Below are 19,618 nucleotides of genomic sequence, written 5' to 3' on the forward strand. Positions count from 1 at the left end.
AGTAATGTGCCATTTTATATTTATGCAATTATCTGTGTTATCTTTATGTATCAAATAGTTTCAATGCTGCCAGGACTTACTGCAGCCAGACTGCTTGAGTGGCAACCCTATCATTTACTAGCCATATAACCTTGCCCAAGGTGTTTTTTGTGCCTTGTTTTCCTGCCTCTTGATTAAAAAAATAATTAAAAAGGAGATGGGGGAAGGAGAGGGGGCATGATAATGTGTCACCTGTTGTTGTGATCCTTCATAAGATATTGCATGTAAACCACTTCAAACAGTGCCCAGCTATTAACTAACATTTATTATGTTCAGTTCTGCATCACCAATGGCAGAAGACTGGGGTTATAATATGATCTACAAATTAGCCTAAATGACCAGTGTTCTAGTGCTACATTAATATGAATCATTTTTGAGAGTATAATGCAGGGAGGTGACTATAGTTAATAATACTGTTTGTATATGTGAGTGTTGTTAACAGAATAGATCTTAAATGTTCTCACCATATTCACACAAAAAAATGGCAATTATGAGGTGACACATGTTAACTAATCTTATTGTAAATTTCACAATTTATGCATATGTACCAAATATTCATACTGTACACTTTACACTTAGATAGTATTGTATGTTAATTACAATTCAATAACTCTGGAAAAAAGAATACAATGCAGGGAATTCCCTGGTGGTCCAATGGTTAGCACTTGGCACTTTCACTGCCATGGTGTGGGTTTACTCCCTGGTCAGGGAACGAAGATCCCCCAAGCTGTGCAGCATGGCCAAAAAATTTTTTAAAAAAGAAAGAGAACAATGCAAATCTTAACATGCTGAACATTAAGAGTTTTCAATAAGAATTCAATTTTTATATTCTTTCTCAAATATGGGCTTTCACTTACCTCCAAACATCAATCCATTATCTAAGGGAGGTTTTACACACACAAACACACACACACACACACACACACACACACACACATTTTTCTCTCAGTCTCTCTCTAGCTCAGCACACTCTACTGGTTTCCTTCCTAGCACTAATTATGAAATAAGCTTAATTATTTTATTTGATTCTTTCCTTATTTGTTTGCCCCACTAGATCTGTGGAGGAGGGGCCTTGTGTAGATCTCTAACACATGCCTCAGCACACAGTGGGCACTCAAATGTATCCTGGATGAACAATGCAGATATTTTAGTGAGCATTTAACTCATACCAGATAAATAAAGTAATAATGGTCATAGGTTTCTACTTTAAAGTAATAACCCAATTAGGGATTTAGTCTCATTTTAAAATACATATGATTTATTAAAAATATAGTATTTTCTATAAATTATTCCCACCCAAACATGTTAAAAGATGTGGTAATAGGTACACTTTCTAACCACTTATAGCCACCCTCCTCTTTCAAGTACAAAAGATAAAACATACAACATACTGTAGGTTTATTTTTATTCAAAAAGTTACTGTCTCAAGACATAAATACAAATCAGAAAACAGTACAATTAGGACAATAGAATGTGGAGGACAACAGGTTAGAGTAATATATAAAACATTTTTAGCTGGTTGAAAACAAAGCTGTAAGAACTGCTTTCACAAAGAAGTACTCCTTTCAAGAGTGAGAAAAAAAAATCAACTTAGGTTTAAAATCATATATACAGTCCTCTCAGCAGTTCTAGTAAATGCAGTGGTGTGAAAAACAACATAGGCAATACTTTTGCACGTAACAATATTTGTTGATGGAAAATCTGTTAGACATGTCTTGATTTCATTTGTTATTAACCATGATTTAATAAAATAATTGTATTTTATCATGATCTTTTAGCTAACCTATGGTTTTTGGCTACCACAGCCCAATGCTTGTTGGTTTCTGACTCTTAAGAACTGGAAGCCTTTTGGTATTCACCCATCTGAAGATATTCTTGTATTGCAAGCATATTAAGGCATGGAATGATTAAAATAATAAACCTCAAGAACTGAGAGACGACTGACAAAAGATAGATACACATGTAATATAAGTTAATATTTTGTTTTAAACGATGTCTAGCTGCCTAAGCCTCGCAAAATGAGTTGATGTCAAAATGGCAAGTAGCCACTTTCTGTTTTAAACTAATTCATTTGTGAAAGGACATAAAATGAAGTTTAAAGCTTAGCTTTCAAAGAATATTATGGGTTATGAATTCTATTATCCCATCTAATTTACATACAGAGGAAATGTACTGTAACCTGTTAGAAGTATCTTTAACCTGAAGACTGCTTGCAAAGACAGATAGATAAAACAATATAAAATACAAATTTAAAAATCATTTTAAAGCATGAACACTCATGCTTTTCTATTTTTAAACATTGTTAAACTTTCAATATATTTCTGAAACCTCATAATTTTAAGTTGGAATTTAAAAGTAAGAAAAAAACTAAACAAACTGCGCAATTATAAAATCAGCACCAATTTATATATATATATAATTTTATTTAAAATTTAGATCCCTATTCCCACACTCTAATAAGCTGTATAATTTTTGTTTAGAGTTTTTCTGCAAACATACTACAATAAGCTTCTTTTATTTGGAGACAAAATACAGTGGCACTACTGGAAGGAATATCACAACATTACATTTTTATCTTAAAGGACAAGCAAACTTTCAGGGTTGATAATGGGATAAGCATGTTTGAGACTGGTTACCTTCTGGCAGTTCACTGCATCTGGGTATTTCTGAAAAGTATAGAGAAGCTCTTGGATTTTAAAAATATCTTAAAATACATTTTAGATGAAAAAATTGTAAAAGTTCTGCTTATAAGTTTACTTTTCTCCACAATTACAATATTTAAAAGAAAGCCTCGATTGATGTTTCAAGCATTTAAATTTAGAATGCTAAAAACAATTCCATCCTATAATTTCAGGGCAGGGGAATACTCATCCTTAACTTTGTTTCTTGGATGTAAACAGAAATCCAGCAGAGGTCATCATTACTTAGTACACCCAGTAAATAAATGTAAGAGGATTCACGTCTGTACCAAATGCCTCTTCAGATTGTTATAGTTTCTTTAAAAAAAGCATGAAATAATTGATTCAAAAGCCAACTAACAGCGCATAAATAAAATATTTACTTTCTAAGAAAAACTGTAGCTTATCATCAAATTGTTTACTTGTCCTTTACTTTTTTCAGGCAAACAAAACTGCCCCTCAAATGCACTTGATCTTGGTAAGTATAAGCACGTCATATTCTCCTTAGAGAAAAATCTGTACAGAATTTCACTGTATCTACCACACTTTATTTTAAAATTTCCTCTTCCACTTAGAAAATGACTTCACCAGAGACTTAATTGCGTACTGGTATTAAAACATTGACACCCCAAGAACCTAATGAGAGAGGGAAAAAAAAAATCTTGTTAAAATTGTCATTCATTTCTTTGTAAAATATATTACATTAATACTTGGCAATATTAAGTTTAATAACATGCTAAAAGTCACTTTGAAAAATTCCCCTCTTCAGATATATAATTCTAAAATTATAATTACCATTAACATAAAATGAAATAACATCAGGCCTAATCACAATCCTACCTACCTCATAAATATAACTAAAAGCATAAATCATGTCTCATTTATATGTTTATACACACCCCTAATGCCTAGATAATGCCCTGAACACAGGCACCCAACATATGTTGAATGAACAAATAAATGTGCTTCTTGACATACACTTCTGGCACAAGAATGTCTGGCAAACTCAGTCATTTGCACTGTGAAATGGGTATCATGAACACGCAGACCAAAAACATCCAAGAACAATATAAACACGTAGAAAATAGGAAGCATTCTTTAGGAAAGCTGGACTGAATGAACAGGTCTACTAATTTGAAAAAATCAAGTTAAGTAAAGGTAAAATCTGAGCAAAAAGTTGTATTGATGCTTTTCATTACATTTTGGGGTTTCCCTCGTAGCTCAGCTGGTAAAGAATCTGCCTGCAATTCAGGAGACCAGGGTTTGGTTCCTGGGTTGGGAACTCGAGAAGGGAATGGCAACCCACTCCAGTTAAATTTCACTCCATTACATTTCAGCTGGGGAAACAATGCTAGGTAAAAATCTAATCATTACTTGTCACAAACTTAAAAAAGTAAAAGCAGGTAATGAATGGAGCAACTCCTTCTTGTTTGTTAAGCAAGAAGAAGTTACAACTTTTAGTTCTGTACATACTAAAAGTTGGGCTCTTCAAGTAAATTTCCAACACTTATTATGACAATTGAGTAATATTTTTAAAATACTATAATGAGCTAGTGAAAACTGATAATTAAAGCCAGAGGTAATGATCTAAGACTGGGATTACAAAGGGCACTTACTTGTAAATTAAATCTCACTTTAACAAAAGTTACAGAACTCACAAATTGCTTTGATCTGAATTGAAGGACCTATGTATTTTCAGACCAGGAAACAAATATCTATCTGATTGCAGCCTCCAAGAAGCAAATCATCAAGTAAAGTGTTTGGAATCCCCAGGAATGAGAACAATAGAGGATTAATGTACCCCATTCTTACCAGTCATCCATCAAAACCACCACCACTACTGGCCCCTTGCCCACCCCACCCCTAAAGGTTAAGCGTTCTCCTTTTTAGTTTTAAGAGTCAGAGTTTGGGTGGTTAGAATGTTTCCAAAGAGGCCTAGGTGATAGGTGATGTTTAAAAATCCCTTCTAGCCGTAACACTCTGACTCTGGGTAATGGAAGATCTAATGATGAATGAAAGGATAAAATCTTAATTGACAGTTTTAGTGTGGAGTGTGGCATGAAGATGAACTCAAGTTCTTTCCAAACCAAGGGTCTACCTAGAAATAGCCTGAACAGATCTTTTTTCCCCCTCCTCCTGGGTTTGTACAGACAAGGTTATAAAGGAGATTCTTCTAGAAGAACATTAAATTTGCTCCATTATACCAAACCCTTCCTTTACCAATTTTATACTACAGATAATTCTAATAAAAGAATCTCAACACAGAAGGAGGACATTAGCGATATTCTCTTTTTCTGGCAACATAAGCTACCTGTTTCTGGTGTCAACATTAATAACCACTTAAGCACATACTTTAAAGGTACCAACAGCCAGCTTTGGTATGTTGAGGCAATACTGGCCCACTAATAGCAGAAAGCAACCATATACCAATGTTGACACTGTTACCAAATATGAAACTAAATAAATCATAAATCTAGAATATTATATGCAACCCCAAACTGATCTGCTCAGAGTTTTCATATTACCACTTCTGAATCACACAGATAACATGTTACAGAAAATAAATCTAGGATTTATTTAGTAATAATCTGAAGTATCTATACTAGGATGCTTTGGGTTAATTCACATAAAACTAGAGAATCTTAGAATTGGGTATAAAAGGATCTACAGCCCTAATTTTATTATTGTCTTGTTGACTATCATCACAGGGTTGAATAAAAAGAGATGTAATCTAATGCAGATTTTTACACTAAAAATTTTGTTATTCCATTTAAGTTATTGTTGAGATAATAAGATAAAGTTTAATGTAATGTTAAAACAAACTAGTATTAATAGTATTACAATACATACGCAGTCAAAGACTTCTAAAGATACCTGAACTGTTAAAGATATGGAGCAGTCAGTTATGTGACTGCTGCCATCATGTGGTACTAGTATAGAACTACAGATATAGACGCACGTGCTCCTTTTTCTAATTTTAGGCAAAGCAGCAAAACTACTATCCTCTAAGTTGTTACATATGCAATGAACACAAGAATGCCATCATTTTTCTATAAATAACAATTATTAGGTCCCTATCTTTGGCTTCACTCAGATTATAGTTTTCCCTAAATGTTAAATGTCAAAAATATATATACATATACAGTGCTGTTCCACTACTGTAGAGAGAAAAAAAAAGGTGAAGAGCACCATTTGGCAAATCTATTCAATGGTAAGTGACTAAGGAAACAAATGCCTAAAGGTTTCCTGACTTTAGATGAACAAATGGAAAAAATAAGATGATCTCTAACTGCCCGTATCAATTTTGACTATAGTTAATCATTATAATTTCTAAAACAATTTTCTTGGTATTTCTTTGAGGCAAGGTCTGATTTTAGTTCTGGGAAGTACACAGCAGAGGCAGCACAAGATTTTTACATCAAAAGGAACTCAGATCAAATTACTACTCTGACACTAAAGCTGTATAACTCTCAGCAAGTCACTGAAACCACCTCTACAGCCCAAGTTTGCTTGAGTGTAAAAGTGGGATCCCACTAAATTGTGCCTGGCACAATGTCAGGCACATAAGTTTTCAAATACTAGCTTCCATTCCTTTTCATCTCAAAGTGATAGTACAGGTGGACTAGAATACAAATCCCTTGAGAGCAGGGAGAGCATCTTATTCATTTCAGCACCGATTTCCAACTCACTAAACTGCTGAATGAATGCGTTTCATCACATATGCTTGGAAAGATTCTCTTTTATTCCTCATCACAATCACTACCTAAATGTTTTATTTAACAAACTGGAAGATACATACTCCTACATTATCAGGGAAACCACATACTTCAATATGCACTTAAACGACAGACTTATGGGTAGGCAGAGGTCACCTACGCTACTCAGATTATGGTCTTATTAGAAATGCAGAATGTTAGACCACACTTAAGACCTACTGAAGCAGAACCTACATTTTAATAAGATCTCTACATGATTTATATGTCCCTTAGAGATGGACAAACACTGATTTCAAGGATCCCAAGGTGCCTTGTCCAAAGATTTCTATACCTGCTGATCTATGAAATGTTATCTTTTAGCTCAAATAGCTAGCTCTATTAATTTAAGTATGTTAGCATGAGTTCGTTTGTTAAAATTCTTCCAAGAGCTATCTGACAGCAGATGAGGCAAGAGAGGGCCAGGAGAGAACGGTAGAAATAGGGGCATAGAAGGCAGGCCTTGGAGGATGATACAACAGTCACCTGAGACAGCAGGTGTTAGGAAGAAGGAGCATAAATGGGTAGATTCTAAAAAGTGAGCTAGACAGGCATTTAACCGATTTAGCAAGCTGACAAATAAAGCTAAACACCTCTATGCTGGGCAAAACTCTCAAAATGAATAAAATCATCACTGCCTGGAGTTCAATCATTGAGCAAAATATAATATCCTATTTCACTACATCAATCTGGTAGTTATCAAAACAGAAGTGTGTACAAGTGTTATGGGAGCTGAGAATAAAGTATCTATCTAAAAAGTTAGGAAAAACTCCAAAGGTGATGTCGGAACTGACTACTGAAAGAATTCACTACTTGGAAAAGGAAATGGGCAATTCTGACAGAGAGAAAAGCTTTTACAAGGTCATGGAGTTGTGAAAGAGCACAGTGTGTCTGAGAGGAACTACAGATGGTATTCTCAGGGAGAATATGGCAACAGGGACTGATAGAAGAAACAGAACTGACATCAACTAACAATAACCAATTATCTCAACTCCCTTCTCTTTATTACCAAAGCCTTTGTTCAAGTTCTATTTTTCACCATGTCTTCATATTAAGATTATGACTATCATCGTTATTTTTCTTGTAATTCATCCTATTCAAGGAAATATTTCTGAAACACAATTCTGATCATGCCTGCTCCCCCATTCAAAATCCTTCATCAGGTATAACTCAAGCCTACAGGAAAAGTGCAAATTCCTTAACAAACACTTAAGCCCCAGTTGGCCAGGGATTCAAAGGCACTTTGAATCTGTTACCACCACTGCATGACCCCTTCTCAACTCTACTCCGAAACCCCTCCTGCCTGTCTCTTTTCCTCCTGTCCAGTTGTTTTTATCCATTCTTAATGTATTGTCCAAGCTCTTCAACCTCAATCTCAGAGATTGCCTATTATTTTTGATTTTACAATCTTGAGGCATATTTAAATTAAACCTACTGATTCATCCATAATTGAAGCTGGATCAAAGAAATCAGGCTTCAGTTCTGTTCTCTCTCGTCTGTTCTTTGATGGTGGCTAAAGGGGGAAAAAAGGAAGGAAGTTGACAATTGCCATATCTATAATAAGCCAAATAGTAACTGAAAATCTTGAAATTAATTAAGTGTTCACGAGACCTATGTAACTGCAATTGCACCCTACAATACTTCAAGTACTATCTATTCAAACTACAGAATGTTTAAAAATGCAAAAGCAGTTCATTCATAGGAAATTATTCTTATGGATGAAAACTAGAAAAAGGATTTTTTGTTTTATTTTAGAAATGTCTCTCTCAACTCACTTTCCTTTCAAGGCGCTGAATTACACTATTCTGAAGAGAAGCCATATTTAATTATTTGTTCCCTTTAAGGAGAATACACCAAGGTATACTGAGAAATAGAAGACCTGGCTTATGAGTCTCAGCTTTACTGCTTACTAGTTTTGTCTCTTTGGATAGGATGTCTAAGCATCAATATCCTCAATCCTTTCAACCTACCTCACAAAGCTGAATGAGCTGTGTAGCAAAATGACATATGTGGATAATAAAGCCCTAATTGTATATATGATGTTATTATCAGAGAATATACCATCATATATATTCAACTTCCAAGTCTTTTATCAGTACTTTACTGTGTGATATGGAAACTGACCTCAGTAAAAAAAGTAGACCATGTTTATAATATATTGGTTTGATAATGGTAAATAGATGGTAAATTATAAGGTGATATTATACTATTAAGCAAAATATATTCTTTATATATTCCTAAATTAGTCTGAAAGTTTACCATCTTAAATTAGGATCTAACACCCTCACTAAACTCATCCTCTTCCTCAATCCCTTCTCACGTAACTAAACTCCTGGCAACTATTTTATTTAGTAATTTTGCAAAACTTACTTTTATGGCAAATATTTCTCTCCTCTAATAATATTCAATTTAATTTCAAAAAAAAAATCTAAATTTAAAACCTTACAGAATCATCGTATCTTACCAAGTCTATATCCATGGTGTCAAAATCCATCCCCTCATTAAGATCTTCAATCCTCCCTTCTGAGGACATCATAACATCTTCAACAATTGGCTCTTCATCATCTTCCATTAGGCTTGTACCACGCCGACTAGAGAAATACAAAAAAGGTCAAGATCTCAACCAAAGTCACAACTTAGTAATATATTGGCAGCAACTATGTGGCTCTATTCAAATGTAATGGAAAATGATGGAATTAAAGGTCAGGGAAAATGACTAGGCATTGATCATGTCATCAATGATGTCAAAACCCCAATATTCACTTGTCTGAAAATGCTAAGGAGTTATGTTCATTCTACATTACTTCAAAACATTTAACTTGATAGTTCTGATATTCCATTTAAAAGCTCAATGAGAATTTACCACATGGGAGCAGACAAGATACCTCAAATCCTTTTTGAAAGTAGGCAGGGTACAAATTAATAAAGAAGTATAAAACAAGAGACCAAAGAAATGACATTTTCAGAATACATGTATTTTCATGAACATATAATGCTAATTTTACCCATCACTGACATTCACTCAGTACCTAAAATGTACCAGGCACTCACTCACTCATTCACATAGTGCCCACTACGTGCCAGGCTTTGACTGTGTCCTATGGATGCAAAATAAAAGATGAATAAGACATGATTCCTGCCCTCAAGGAGCTCACAGTCTACTATGGGAAACACAATTAATTATGACAAAGTGATAAATATTGCAAGAGAAATATGCATTAAGTGCTATAAAGATATACTGAAAGAAGAGATTAATTCTGCTTCAGGAAGAAATGAGCAACATTTATGGTGAAACTTGCACTCTGTATCCTATGAAACTCAAAACTGAGACATATATAGAAAAGTTAAATAAAAATTAAGACCCAAAATTCTATTATCACATAATTATAAAGAAAAAATTCAAATTTCAAGTTCACAAATTAGCCCATATTAGCATAAAGGAATCAACATAAGTGAAATTGAGGGTGACTTGTTGTTCCCCAGTTTGGATAATCTTTCTTTCTTTGCTCACTCATGTAAAGATCCCACCCTCCCCCAAATCAATTATTTATTGAATGCCTGCTTACAATTTACACAAAACTATGTTGAGTCTTAAAAGACGAAGATAACAAGACATGATGTCTAGTCCAGGCTATGTGGACAAATATGTTAACAATGGTCCCTATTTCTCAAGAGTTCTGGACAGTAAATGATAAATGACAATTTTACTGTATTTGGTGGAAGCAACTGTGAAGGGGATACGTGTGCTTTGGGGACCATGTGTTATAGAAAACCAGAAACTCATTCTGCTTTTGAAAGATATATGTGATATAAACTAGGAGACAGAGAGAATTTGAAGGTATTTTCAGTTATAGGCCAGACACCATTACAGAACAATTATTGTAAAACAAAAATATTTTAAAGTCTCAGGTGACAGACTACTTATGATACAACCAAAAGACTCTTCTGATAATAATTAACTGGAATAATTTCTTTGTCACCTAGGGAAGTTTATCTCTAAGAAGAATAAAAACTAACTACAGCTATATGAGATGATGGATATTTACTAAACTTATTGTGGTAATCACTTCATGATGTATGTAAGTTGCATCATCATGCTGGACACCTTAATACAGTGTTGTATGTCAATTACATCCCCATAAAACTTGAAGAAAAAAGTTAATCAATTAATCTACAAACAAAAGAATAATGATAAATGGTACTGATAATGAGATGCTGTGGAAGAGCGTGTGCACTGGCGCAAAGTTTCAAGGGGAGACATATGGACCAAATGATTGCCTGGCAGAATTCTGCAGTATTTGGACTGGTAACTAGTGAGAAGCTAAGAAATTACTTGTTGAATTCAGCATGAAATAAGAACATATGTTAAAGGGAATGTGGCTATAGAAACAGAATAGGGGACAGAATCAAGGGATAGTATAGAGGATGAACATAGTAGACATAAGAGGATCAGAATTTACAGATGTGATAAAGTATACCTTGTCTGTTTGAGGTTTTTAAGACCACTACAGACAACTAAAGAGAATTTAATACTGCTCGTGAGGTAAATGACCAGTTCTTAAGAAAAAGAGGTCAAATTCTCATCATTCAAAAACCAACAAAATTGCAACAAAATATAAATTTAAGAAATAAGGTAACAATCACTATCTCCAGCATTAAAACATGTACCACATTATGTTACAAATACAAAGCTTTCAAACTAAAAAACTTAATCAAAATCATCAGATCTTCCCCCTTTGTACCAGTCATCTAAAGACTGCTTATATGCCGTTTCTTTTGGAGCCAAAGCTAATAAGGACTTAGAAAACTCTCATACAGATTCCAGTAAAAACAAAGTATTTGAAAATTAAACTGCAGTTTTTTTAGCATTGGACATTTATTCATTCAATGAACATTTAACTTAGTACTTTTTTAATGTGCCAAGCACTAACAGGAAATGAAAGCAGTCCCTATTAAGAGGTACAAACTATTAAGTATAAAATAAGATACAAGGATATACTGTATAACACAGGGAAATGCCAATATTTTGTAACTATAAATGGAATAAAACCTTAAAAACTGTGAATCACTAAACTGTATACCTGAAACATATAATATTGTACATCAACTATACTTTTCAATTTAAAAAAAAGAAAGAAAGAGGTCCCTGCCCTTAAGGAGCTCACAGTCTAGAGAAAGGGACAAATTCATAAACAAATTACAATATAATGTGGTAAGTGCTATAAGAAATAGGAATATACATAGTGTTATGGGAGCATAGATGACACCACAGCTTCATATAAGGCGACACCTGAGCTTGTCCTTTTATGATGATTTTACCAGCTGCCAGGGAATAGGATATGATACTAAAATGTAGGCAGGGGCCATATTTAGAGAGATCTTGCATGCCATGAGCTAAGGAGTTTGAACTGTATCTTGCAGGCAATGGGGATCCATAGAATGGTTTTAAGGAAGAGAGCTACATGATCAGATTTTTATTCTAGAATAGCACTTCTTGATGGCAACGTGAATGATGGAGTGGTGGTGAGGGGAGTGAGGGAAGGGGTTTGGTGAGAGGATAAATAGATCTGAGGGAAGAACATGAATTAGAAAGCTAATGCAATAGTTCAGGTGAGAGATGAGGGCCTGAACTAAGGTGGGGATCAATTAAGATGTAACAAAACTGAATTTTTAGCTATAGTTCTGTGTACCAAAATAAACAAGGATTCATAGTTAAACTTTTCCAACAGATCAACCTAATATCAGTCCTTTACCTAACTAGTTAATATTTAACTTCAGAAGTTTTTTTTTTCTGTTGGAAAGACCAATTTTTAGCTCCTTGATTATTTCAGCTTAGTTACTCTAGAGAGTTTGCTGAAATTTTTAGATAAGGCACACAATAAAATATGTCAAAATGAATTAGTGAACTTCCTAGACTCAGACAATAAGGCACTCTCACTTACATGGCATGCTGAAGATTAGTTCGCAGTTTAACATAGCTCATTGCTGCTCTCTCCTGCTGCTGCCTTGCTTCCTCTTGTTGTCTTTGAGCTAACATCCATGTTACCTGCGTGCTTCAAGGAGAATTTTATTCTTCTTTTAACTTAACTTTTTTCTATGTAATTAATAAAGTTATAGTACAGAAAATGATCAAATGTACTTACTTATAATCAAGAGGAGTTTGATGATGTTCAGTCTGCATTGGATAGACACTCATGAAACTATCCTCAGGTCGTAATCTTTTGGGCTCTCTCATAATTGTTGAGGTGAGTTGTGGTGTCTGCATCATAACTGGGGTGTGCAGTGTTTGCTCTCTGCTTAGCCACATACTGTCGCTACTACTGCTTTCTTCGGCTGAGAAAGAAAAGTAATAGCAATGAAGTTCAGTCACTAATTTTGACTAAGTGTTAGTCGCTCAGTCATGTCTGACTCTGTGTGACATGGATTATAGCCCACTCGGCTCCTCTGTCCATGGGATTTCCCAAGCAAGAATACTGGAGTAGGTAGCCATTCCCTTCTCCAGGGGATCTTCCTGATCCAGGGATCGAACCCAGGGCTCCTGCATTGCAGGCAGATTCCTTACCATCTGAACCACCAGGGAAATGTCTAATACAACCTGTGCACGTCAACAAACATCTGCTTCTTTACACATGCTAGAGCTTGAACAGAGGGATACAAAGGTATGTAAGAATGCAGTCCCTGCCATGCCCTGACAGTCCAGTTGTGGAAAAAGAAAGTGAAAGAAAGTGAAAGTTGCTCAGTCGTGTCTAACTCTTTGCGACCCCATGGACTCTAGTCTGCTAGGCCCCTCTGTCCATGGAATTCTCCAGGCAAGAATACTGGAGTGGGTAGCCATTCCCTCCAGGGGACCTCCCCAACCCAGGGATTGAACCCAGGTCTCCTGCATTGCAGGAGGATTCTTGAACCATCTGAGTCACCAGGGTAGACCAAGAATACCGGAGTAGGTAGCCTACCCCTCTCCAGGGGATATTCCCAACTTAGGAATTGAACCGGGGTCTCCTGCATTGCAGGCAGATTATTTACCAGCTGAACTACCAGGGAAGCCCTGGTAAAGAAAATACAGGCAATTATAACACAGTGTGCATGCATGCTCAGTCGCTTTCAGTCATATCCAACTCTTTGCAACCCCAAGGACTATAGTCTGCCAGGCTCCTCTGTCCATGGGATTCCCCAGGCAAGAATACTGGAGGGGGGTTGCCATGCTCTCCCTCCAGGGGATCTTCCTGACCCAGGGATCGAACCTGTGTCTCCTGCATTGCAGGTAGATTCTTTACTGCTGAGCCACTGGGGAAACACAGTGTGGTAAGTGCTAAAAGAGGGAAGCACAGGAAGAATGGGAACAATGAAAAAGATCAGAGCCCAGCTACCCAGAAGTTACTTCTGACTAGAGTGGATATTATGTGAACTGTGACATCTCCAAGAAATGGGGAGAACATAAGCAAAAGCACTGGGGCATGAAACAACAATGCCTAAATCATACTAATCTGCTGATTATTGTAAGAGTTTAGTAGTCCTGGAGTAGATGGCAAAGGTAAGGCTGAATAAAGAGGCAGGAGTCAACTCATGCAAAGTTTTATAAGCTATGCTAAGCTGACAGGAACTACTACTAAAGGTTCTATGGAAGCAATGTGGTGAGTTACATGTTTTATACTAAGTATATGGCGGTGATGTGGAGGACAGACCTAAGAATATGAAGACTAGCGAGCAAACTGGCCACTGAGGAGGCTAACTATGTTAGACCAGGTGAGTTAAGAGGTTTAGATAAGAAAAACTTTTTAAAATTTAGTGGTATTCAGTGGACATATCTTTTAATTTGATAACTTTTCTATCTAAAAAAAGGAAAATTTAACTTCTTATCAAGCCCAAGTATTTTAACTGGTCAGGGATACTGTGTAAGAGAGATTTCTCCACAGACTGGGATGTTGGTACTATATGACCAATCAAGTCTAAATCTAAGGCTGTGTAAGTTACAAGTTAATGCTTTGTGTTACTGGACCAAAAAAATACTAAAACCATTAATCCATGTGGCGATTTAAAACCATGGCTCCTAGGAAAATAAGTTAAAAAAAAATAAAGCCCCCAAATCTCTGACACTTGTCACATTAACAGGTAGGTGGGGGATGATGTCCCATTCCCTTGAATCTGTGCCCTGTGATTGCTTGGTCCACAGAACATGATGGAAACTATGCTCTGCCAGTTTCTGGCCTTAGAAAATGGCAGTGTCCAGAGTTGTTTCTTGAGACACTTGTTCTTGAAGCCGAGTCACACACTGTGAGGAAGCCAAATAGTCACATGGAAAGGTCACATGTAAGGTGTTCTGGCAGACAATCTAGCTGAGGTCCCAGCTGACAGCCAGCATCAGATACATCTACAAGTGAAGATATCTCCATATGATTCCAGTCCCAGCCTTGGAGTATTTATTCCTAGTGAAAGCACTGGACATTATGTCCAGGTTATATCATTTAAGTTTTGGGGGTAGTTTGTTACTCAGGAATAATAGCTGGAACAAATTTTGACAACTATACTCATTAAACAAAAGTATCTTAAAGAAAGGAAATGAAGAACCAACCCTGGAGTACTAACAGTCCAAGAGATTCAAGCATCATAATATATTCTTAACTCTAAGATTATAGACAGCAACTTGTATTTCTGTGAAGTTCTTTATGATTAATGATCTCTTCATAGAAATTCCAAAGTTGGAACCTCTCTGAATCTGCTGCACCACTTAAACTAGATGATCTGATCTCTTAGGTAATGATTAGTTCTAAAATACTGAGTCCATATCCGTATACATAGAGTATAGTGCAGTGATTTAAAAGTAGATGCTCTATAGGGTGGGAGGGAGACTTAAGAGGGAGGGGACGTGTGTATATCTTGAATAAATTTAATACAGAAAAAAAAAAAGTAGATGCTCTAGAGTGAGATTGCCTGGCTCTGCTACTTAGCATCAGTGTGACCTAAGTTAATCAACTTCTCTGTACTAGTTTCCTACATGTGAAAAATAAGAATGTACCTAAAGAATTTTAAGAATCAAATTCATATATGGAAAATGCTTAAAACAGTACATTTTACACACAACTGGAGCAAACAGTGTGCATTTAACAACACATACCTTGAATTTAAAAAGGAGGTGACCTATGGGAAACATAAAGGACAAACATAAAGAAAATAAACTATATGCTTACTGAGTGCAAGCTGCATGCCTTCAACCACTTTCCGTTTCCCTGTAGACGGTTTGGATTTTTTACTCCGCACAGTTGACCCCCGACTACTAATTCCACTAATGACTGACATGGTGTCATCATCACCACCAGCTAGCAAAGAATTTCGGTATGACATTAGTGGAAGCCACACGTCTTCTCTTCGGAGTGACATCTGAAAGGTCATGAACTTTTCCAAGTAAACATACCTTAAAAAGGAGGAGAAACCATTAGCTTTGATACATTAAATTGCCATAGCTTTTTTTTTCTTTTTGCTTATTCCTAATAATCTTAAGACTTACATATTATATGGAACACACAATGATTAACTAGAGTTAAATAAAAAGTAAATGAGAATAAAAATAATGGTCGATGGATCTGCATTTCCTGAAAGCATTCCACTAATAACTGCGGGATATTAGTGTTCTCTTTCTCAAAATGTCTCTGTTCTATCCTAACTTTACAGATTCCCTCTGTTAGAAGAACAAATCTGAGTCATATTTTTGAAAAGAGAATTGGATTTAAAGATTACACAACTTGAGTTCTAGTCCCAGTTCTACCAACCGCTAGCCGTGTGAGTGTGCGTATATTACTTCACTACTTATTCTAAGCCTCATCAGTACAGTGATGAAAAATTCTGTCTCTATGAAGATTTCCCAATAAAGGAAATAATTCACAGCATTTTGGCTTATTATTTGTTGAGCACCTATGTCTCAGGCAATGGGGACAGATGCAAAGGTAAATCTGATATGGCCTCTACCTGCAAAATATTGTCAGAGTAATGGAAGTCATACATCTACCCTTGGATCCAAGTATCACAAGGATTCCATGACTTACATATAATATAGCAACTAAAAATCAACTAATATTTGTGTAACTACTGTGTGCTAGGCGTTTTTCTTGGGCTCTTTAACTTTATTCTTTTTTTTTTTTTTTTTTACTCTTCTCTAATTTTATTTTATTTTTAAACTTTACATAATTGTATTAGTTTTGCCAAATATCAAAATGAATCTGCCACAGGTATACATGTGTTCCCCATCCCAACCCTCCTCCCTCCCCCATACCATCCTCTGGGCCGTCCCAGTGCACCAGCCCCAAGCATCCAGCATCATGCATCGAACCTGGACTGGCAACTGCTTCCTACATGATATTTTACATGTTTCATTGCCATTCTCCCAAATCTTCCCACCCTCTCCCTCTCCCACAGAGTCCATAAGACTGTTCTATACATCAGTGTCTCTTTTGCTGTCTCATACACTGGGTTATTGTTACCATCTTTCTAAATTCCATATATATGCTAGTATACTGTATTTATGTTTTTCCTTCTGGCTTACTTCACTCTGTATAATAGGCTCCAGTTTCATCCACCTCATTAGAACTGATTCAAATGTATTCTTTTAATGGCTGAGTAATACTCCATTGTGTATATGTACCACAGCTTTCTTATCCATTCATCTGCTGATGGACATCTAGGTTGCTTCCATGTCCTGGCTATTATAAACAGTGCTGCGATGAACATTGGGGTACACGTGTCTCTTTCCCTTCTGGTTTCTCAGTGTGTATGCCCAGCAGTGGGGTTGCTGGATCATAAGGCAGTTCTATTTCCAGTTTTTTAAGGAATCTCCACACTGTTCTCCATAGTGGCTGTACTAGTTTGCATTCCCACCAACAGTGTAAGAGGGTTCCCTTTCTCCACACCCTCTCCAGCATTTATTATTTGTAGACTTTGGATCGCAGCCATTCTGACTGGTGTGAAATGGTACCTCATAGTGGTTTTGATTTGCATTTCTCTGATAATGAGTGATGTTGAGCATCTTTTCATGTGTTTGTTAGCCATCTGTATGTCTTTTTGGAGAAATGTCTATTTAGTTCTTGGCCCATTTTTTGATTGGGTCGTTTATTTTTCTGGAGTTGAGCTGTAGGAGTTGCTTGTATATTTTTGAGATTAGTTGTTTGTCAGTTGCTTCATTTGCTATTATTTTCTCCCATTCTGAAGGCTGTCTTTTCACCTTGCTAATAGTTTCCTTTGATGTGCAGAAGCTTTTAAGGTTAATTAGGTCCCATTTGTTTATTTTTGCTTTTATTTCCAATATTCTGGGAGGTGGGTCATAGAGGATCCTGCTGTGATGTATGTCGAGAGTGTTTTGCCTATGTTCTCCTCTAGAGTTTTATAGTTTCTGGTCTTACGCTTAGATCTTTAATCCATTTTGAGTTTATTTTTGTGTATGGTGTTAGAAAGTGGTCCAGTTTCATTCTTTTTACAAGTGGTTGACCAGATTTCCCAGCACCACTTGTTAAAGAGATTGTCTTTAATCCATTGTATATTCTTGCCTCCTTTGTCAAGATAAGGTGTCCATATGTGCGTGGGATTTATCTCCATACAAATTGTGAAATTATTTGTTCTAGCTCTGTGAAGAATACTGTTGGTAGCTTGATAGGGATTGCGTTGAATCTGTAAATTGCTTTGTACAATTTGGAAAGTACAACTTTCCAAAACTCGACCAGGAAGAAATAGAAAATCTTAACAGACCCATCACAAGCATGGAAATTGAAACTGTAATCAAAAATCTCCCAGCAAACAAAAGCCCCGGTCCAGACGGCTTCACAGCTGAATTCTACCAAAAATTTAGAGAAGAGCTAACACCTATCCTACTCAAACTCTTCCAGAAAATTGCAGAGGAAGGTAAACTTCCAAACTCATTCTATGAGGCCACCATCACCCTAATACCAAAACCTGACAAAGATCCCACAAAAAAAGAAAACTACAGGCCAATATCACTGATGAACATAGATGCAAAAATCCTTAACAAAATTCTAGCAATCAGAATCCAACAACACATTAAAAAGATCATACACCATGATCAAGTGGGCTTTATCCCAGGGATGCAAGGATTCTTCAATATCCGAAAATCAATCAATGTAATACACCACATTAACAAATTGAAAATAAAACCATATGATTATCTCAAAAGATTCAGAGAAAGCCTTTGACAAAATTCAACATCCATTTATGATAAAACTCTCCAGAAAGCAGGAATAGAAGGAACATACCTCAACATAATAAAAGCTATATATGACAAACCCACAGCAAACATTATCCTCAATGGTGAAAATTGAAAGCATTTCCTCTAAAGTCAGGAACAAGACAAGGGTGCCCACTTTCACCATTACTATTCAACACAGTTTTGGAAGTTTTGGCCACAGCAATCAGAGCAGAAAAAGAAATAAAAGGACTCAAATTGGAAAAGAAGAAGTAAAACTCTCACTATTTGCAGATGACATGATCCTCTACATAGAAAACCCTAAAGAGTCCACCAGAAAATTACTAGAAATAATCAATGACTACAGTAAAGTTGCAGGATATAAAATCAACACACAGAAATCCCTTGCATTCCTATACACTAATAATGAGAAAACAGAAAGAGAAATTAAGGAAACAATTCCATTCACCATTGCAATGGAAAGAATAAAATACTTAGGAATATATCTACCTAAAGAAACTAAAGACCTATATATAGAAAACTATAAAACACTGGTGAAAGAAATCAAAGAGGACACTAATAGATGGAGAAATATACCATGTTCATGGATTGGAAGAATCAATATAGTGAAAATGAGTATACTAACTTTATTCTTATAATCCTGTGAGGGAGATATTCTCCCCATATCATAGATAAGGAGAGAAAGGATAGGGAGATCTTCCTGATCCAAGGATCGAACCTGTGTCTCCCACACTGCAGGAGGATTCTTTACCGCTGAGCCACTGGGGAAGCCCTTTATATGGTAGTACAGTACTCCTCAAAGTGTGGTCTGTAAGCTGGCTATCAGTCAGAGAACTATTAATCATCTGTGACAAGATGTGCAGTCTGAGCCAAAATCTACTTACTAACGGAAACATTTACAACTATGTATCCACCACATAGTCTAACAGAACATTCCAGATAAGTAG

The 19,618-nt window shown here is 36.0% G+C and overlaps 1 protein-coding gene across 5 annotated transcripts in view; it reads right to left on the reverse strand.

Annotated features, from left to right (window-relative positions):
• Positions 1–1,427: 1,427 nt before the first annotated feature.
• The window catches only part of STAG2 (STAG2 cohesin complex component), a 132,466-nt gene continuing 114,275 nt past the window's right edge, over positions 1,428–19,618 (reverse strand). For 4 of the 5 annotated variants that reach the window (XM_005889311.3, XM_070366350.1, XM_070366347.1 and 1 more), the window contains exons 29-34: positions 15,655–15,878; positions 12,613–12,802; positions 12,412–12,522; positions 8,934–9,060; positions 7,905–7,982; positions 1,428–3,353 (exon numbers count right to left, since the gene is read on the reverse strand). In XM_005889311.3, coding sequence (XP_005889373.1) covers positions 3,330–3,353; positions 7,905–7,982; positions 8,934–9,060; positions 12,412–12,522; positions 12,613–12,802; positions 15,655–15,878 — 754 coding nt within the window. In that variant the 3' untranslated portion in view covers positions 1,428–3,329. The remainder of the gene's footprint in view (positions 3,354–7,904; positions 7,983–8,933; positions 9,061–12,411; positions 12,523–12,612; positions 12,803–15,654; positions 15,879–19,618) is intronic. The other variant, XM_070366351.1, reaches the window with a different exon arrangement.

Source organism: Bos mutus, chromosome X (assembly GCF_027580195.1).
Source record: "Bos mutus isolate GX-2022 chromosome X, NWIPB_WYAK_1.1, whole genome shotgun sequence".
Taxonomy (NCBI): Eukaryota; Metazoa; Chordata; class Mammalia; order Artiodactyla; family Bovidae; genus Bos; species Bos mutus.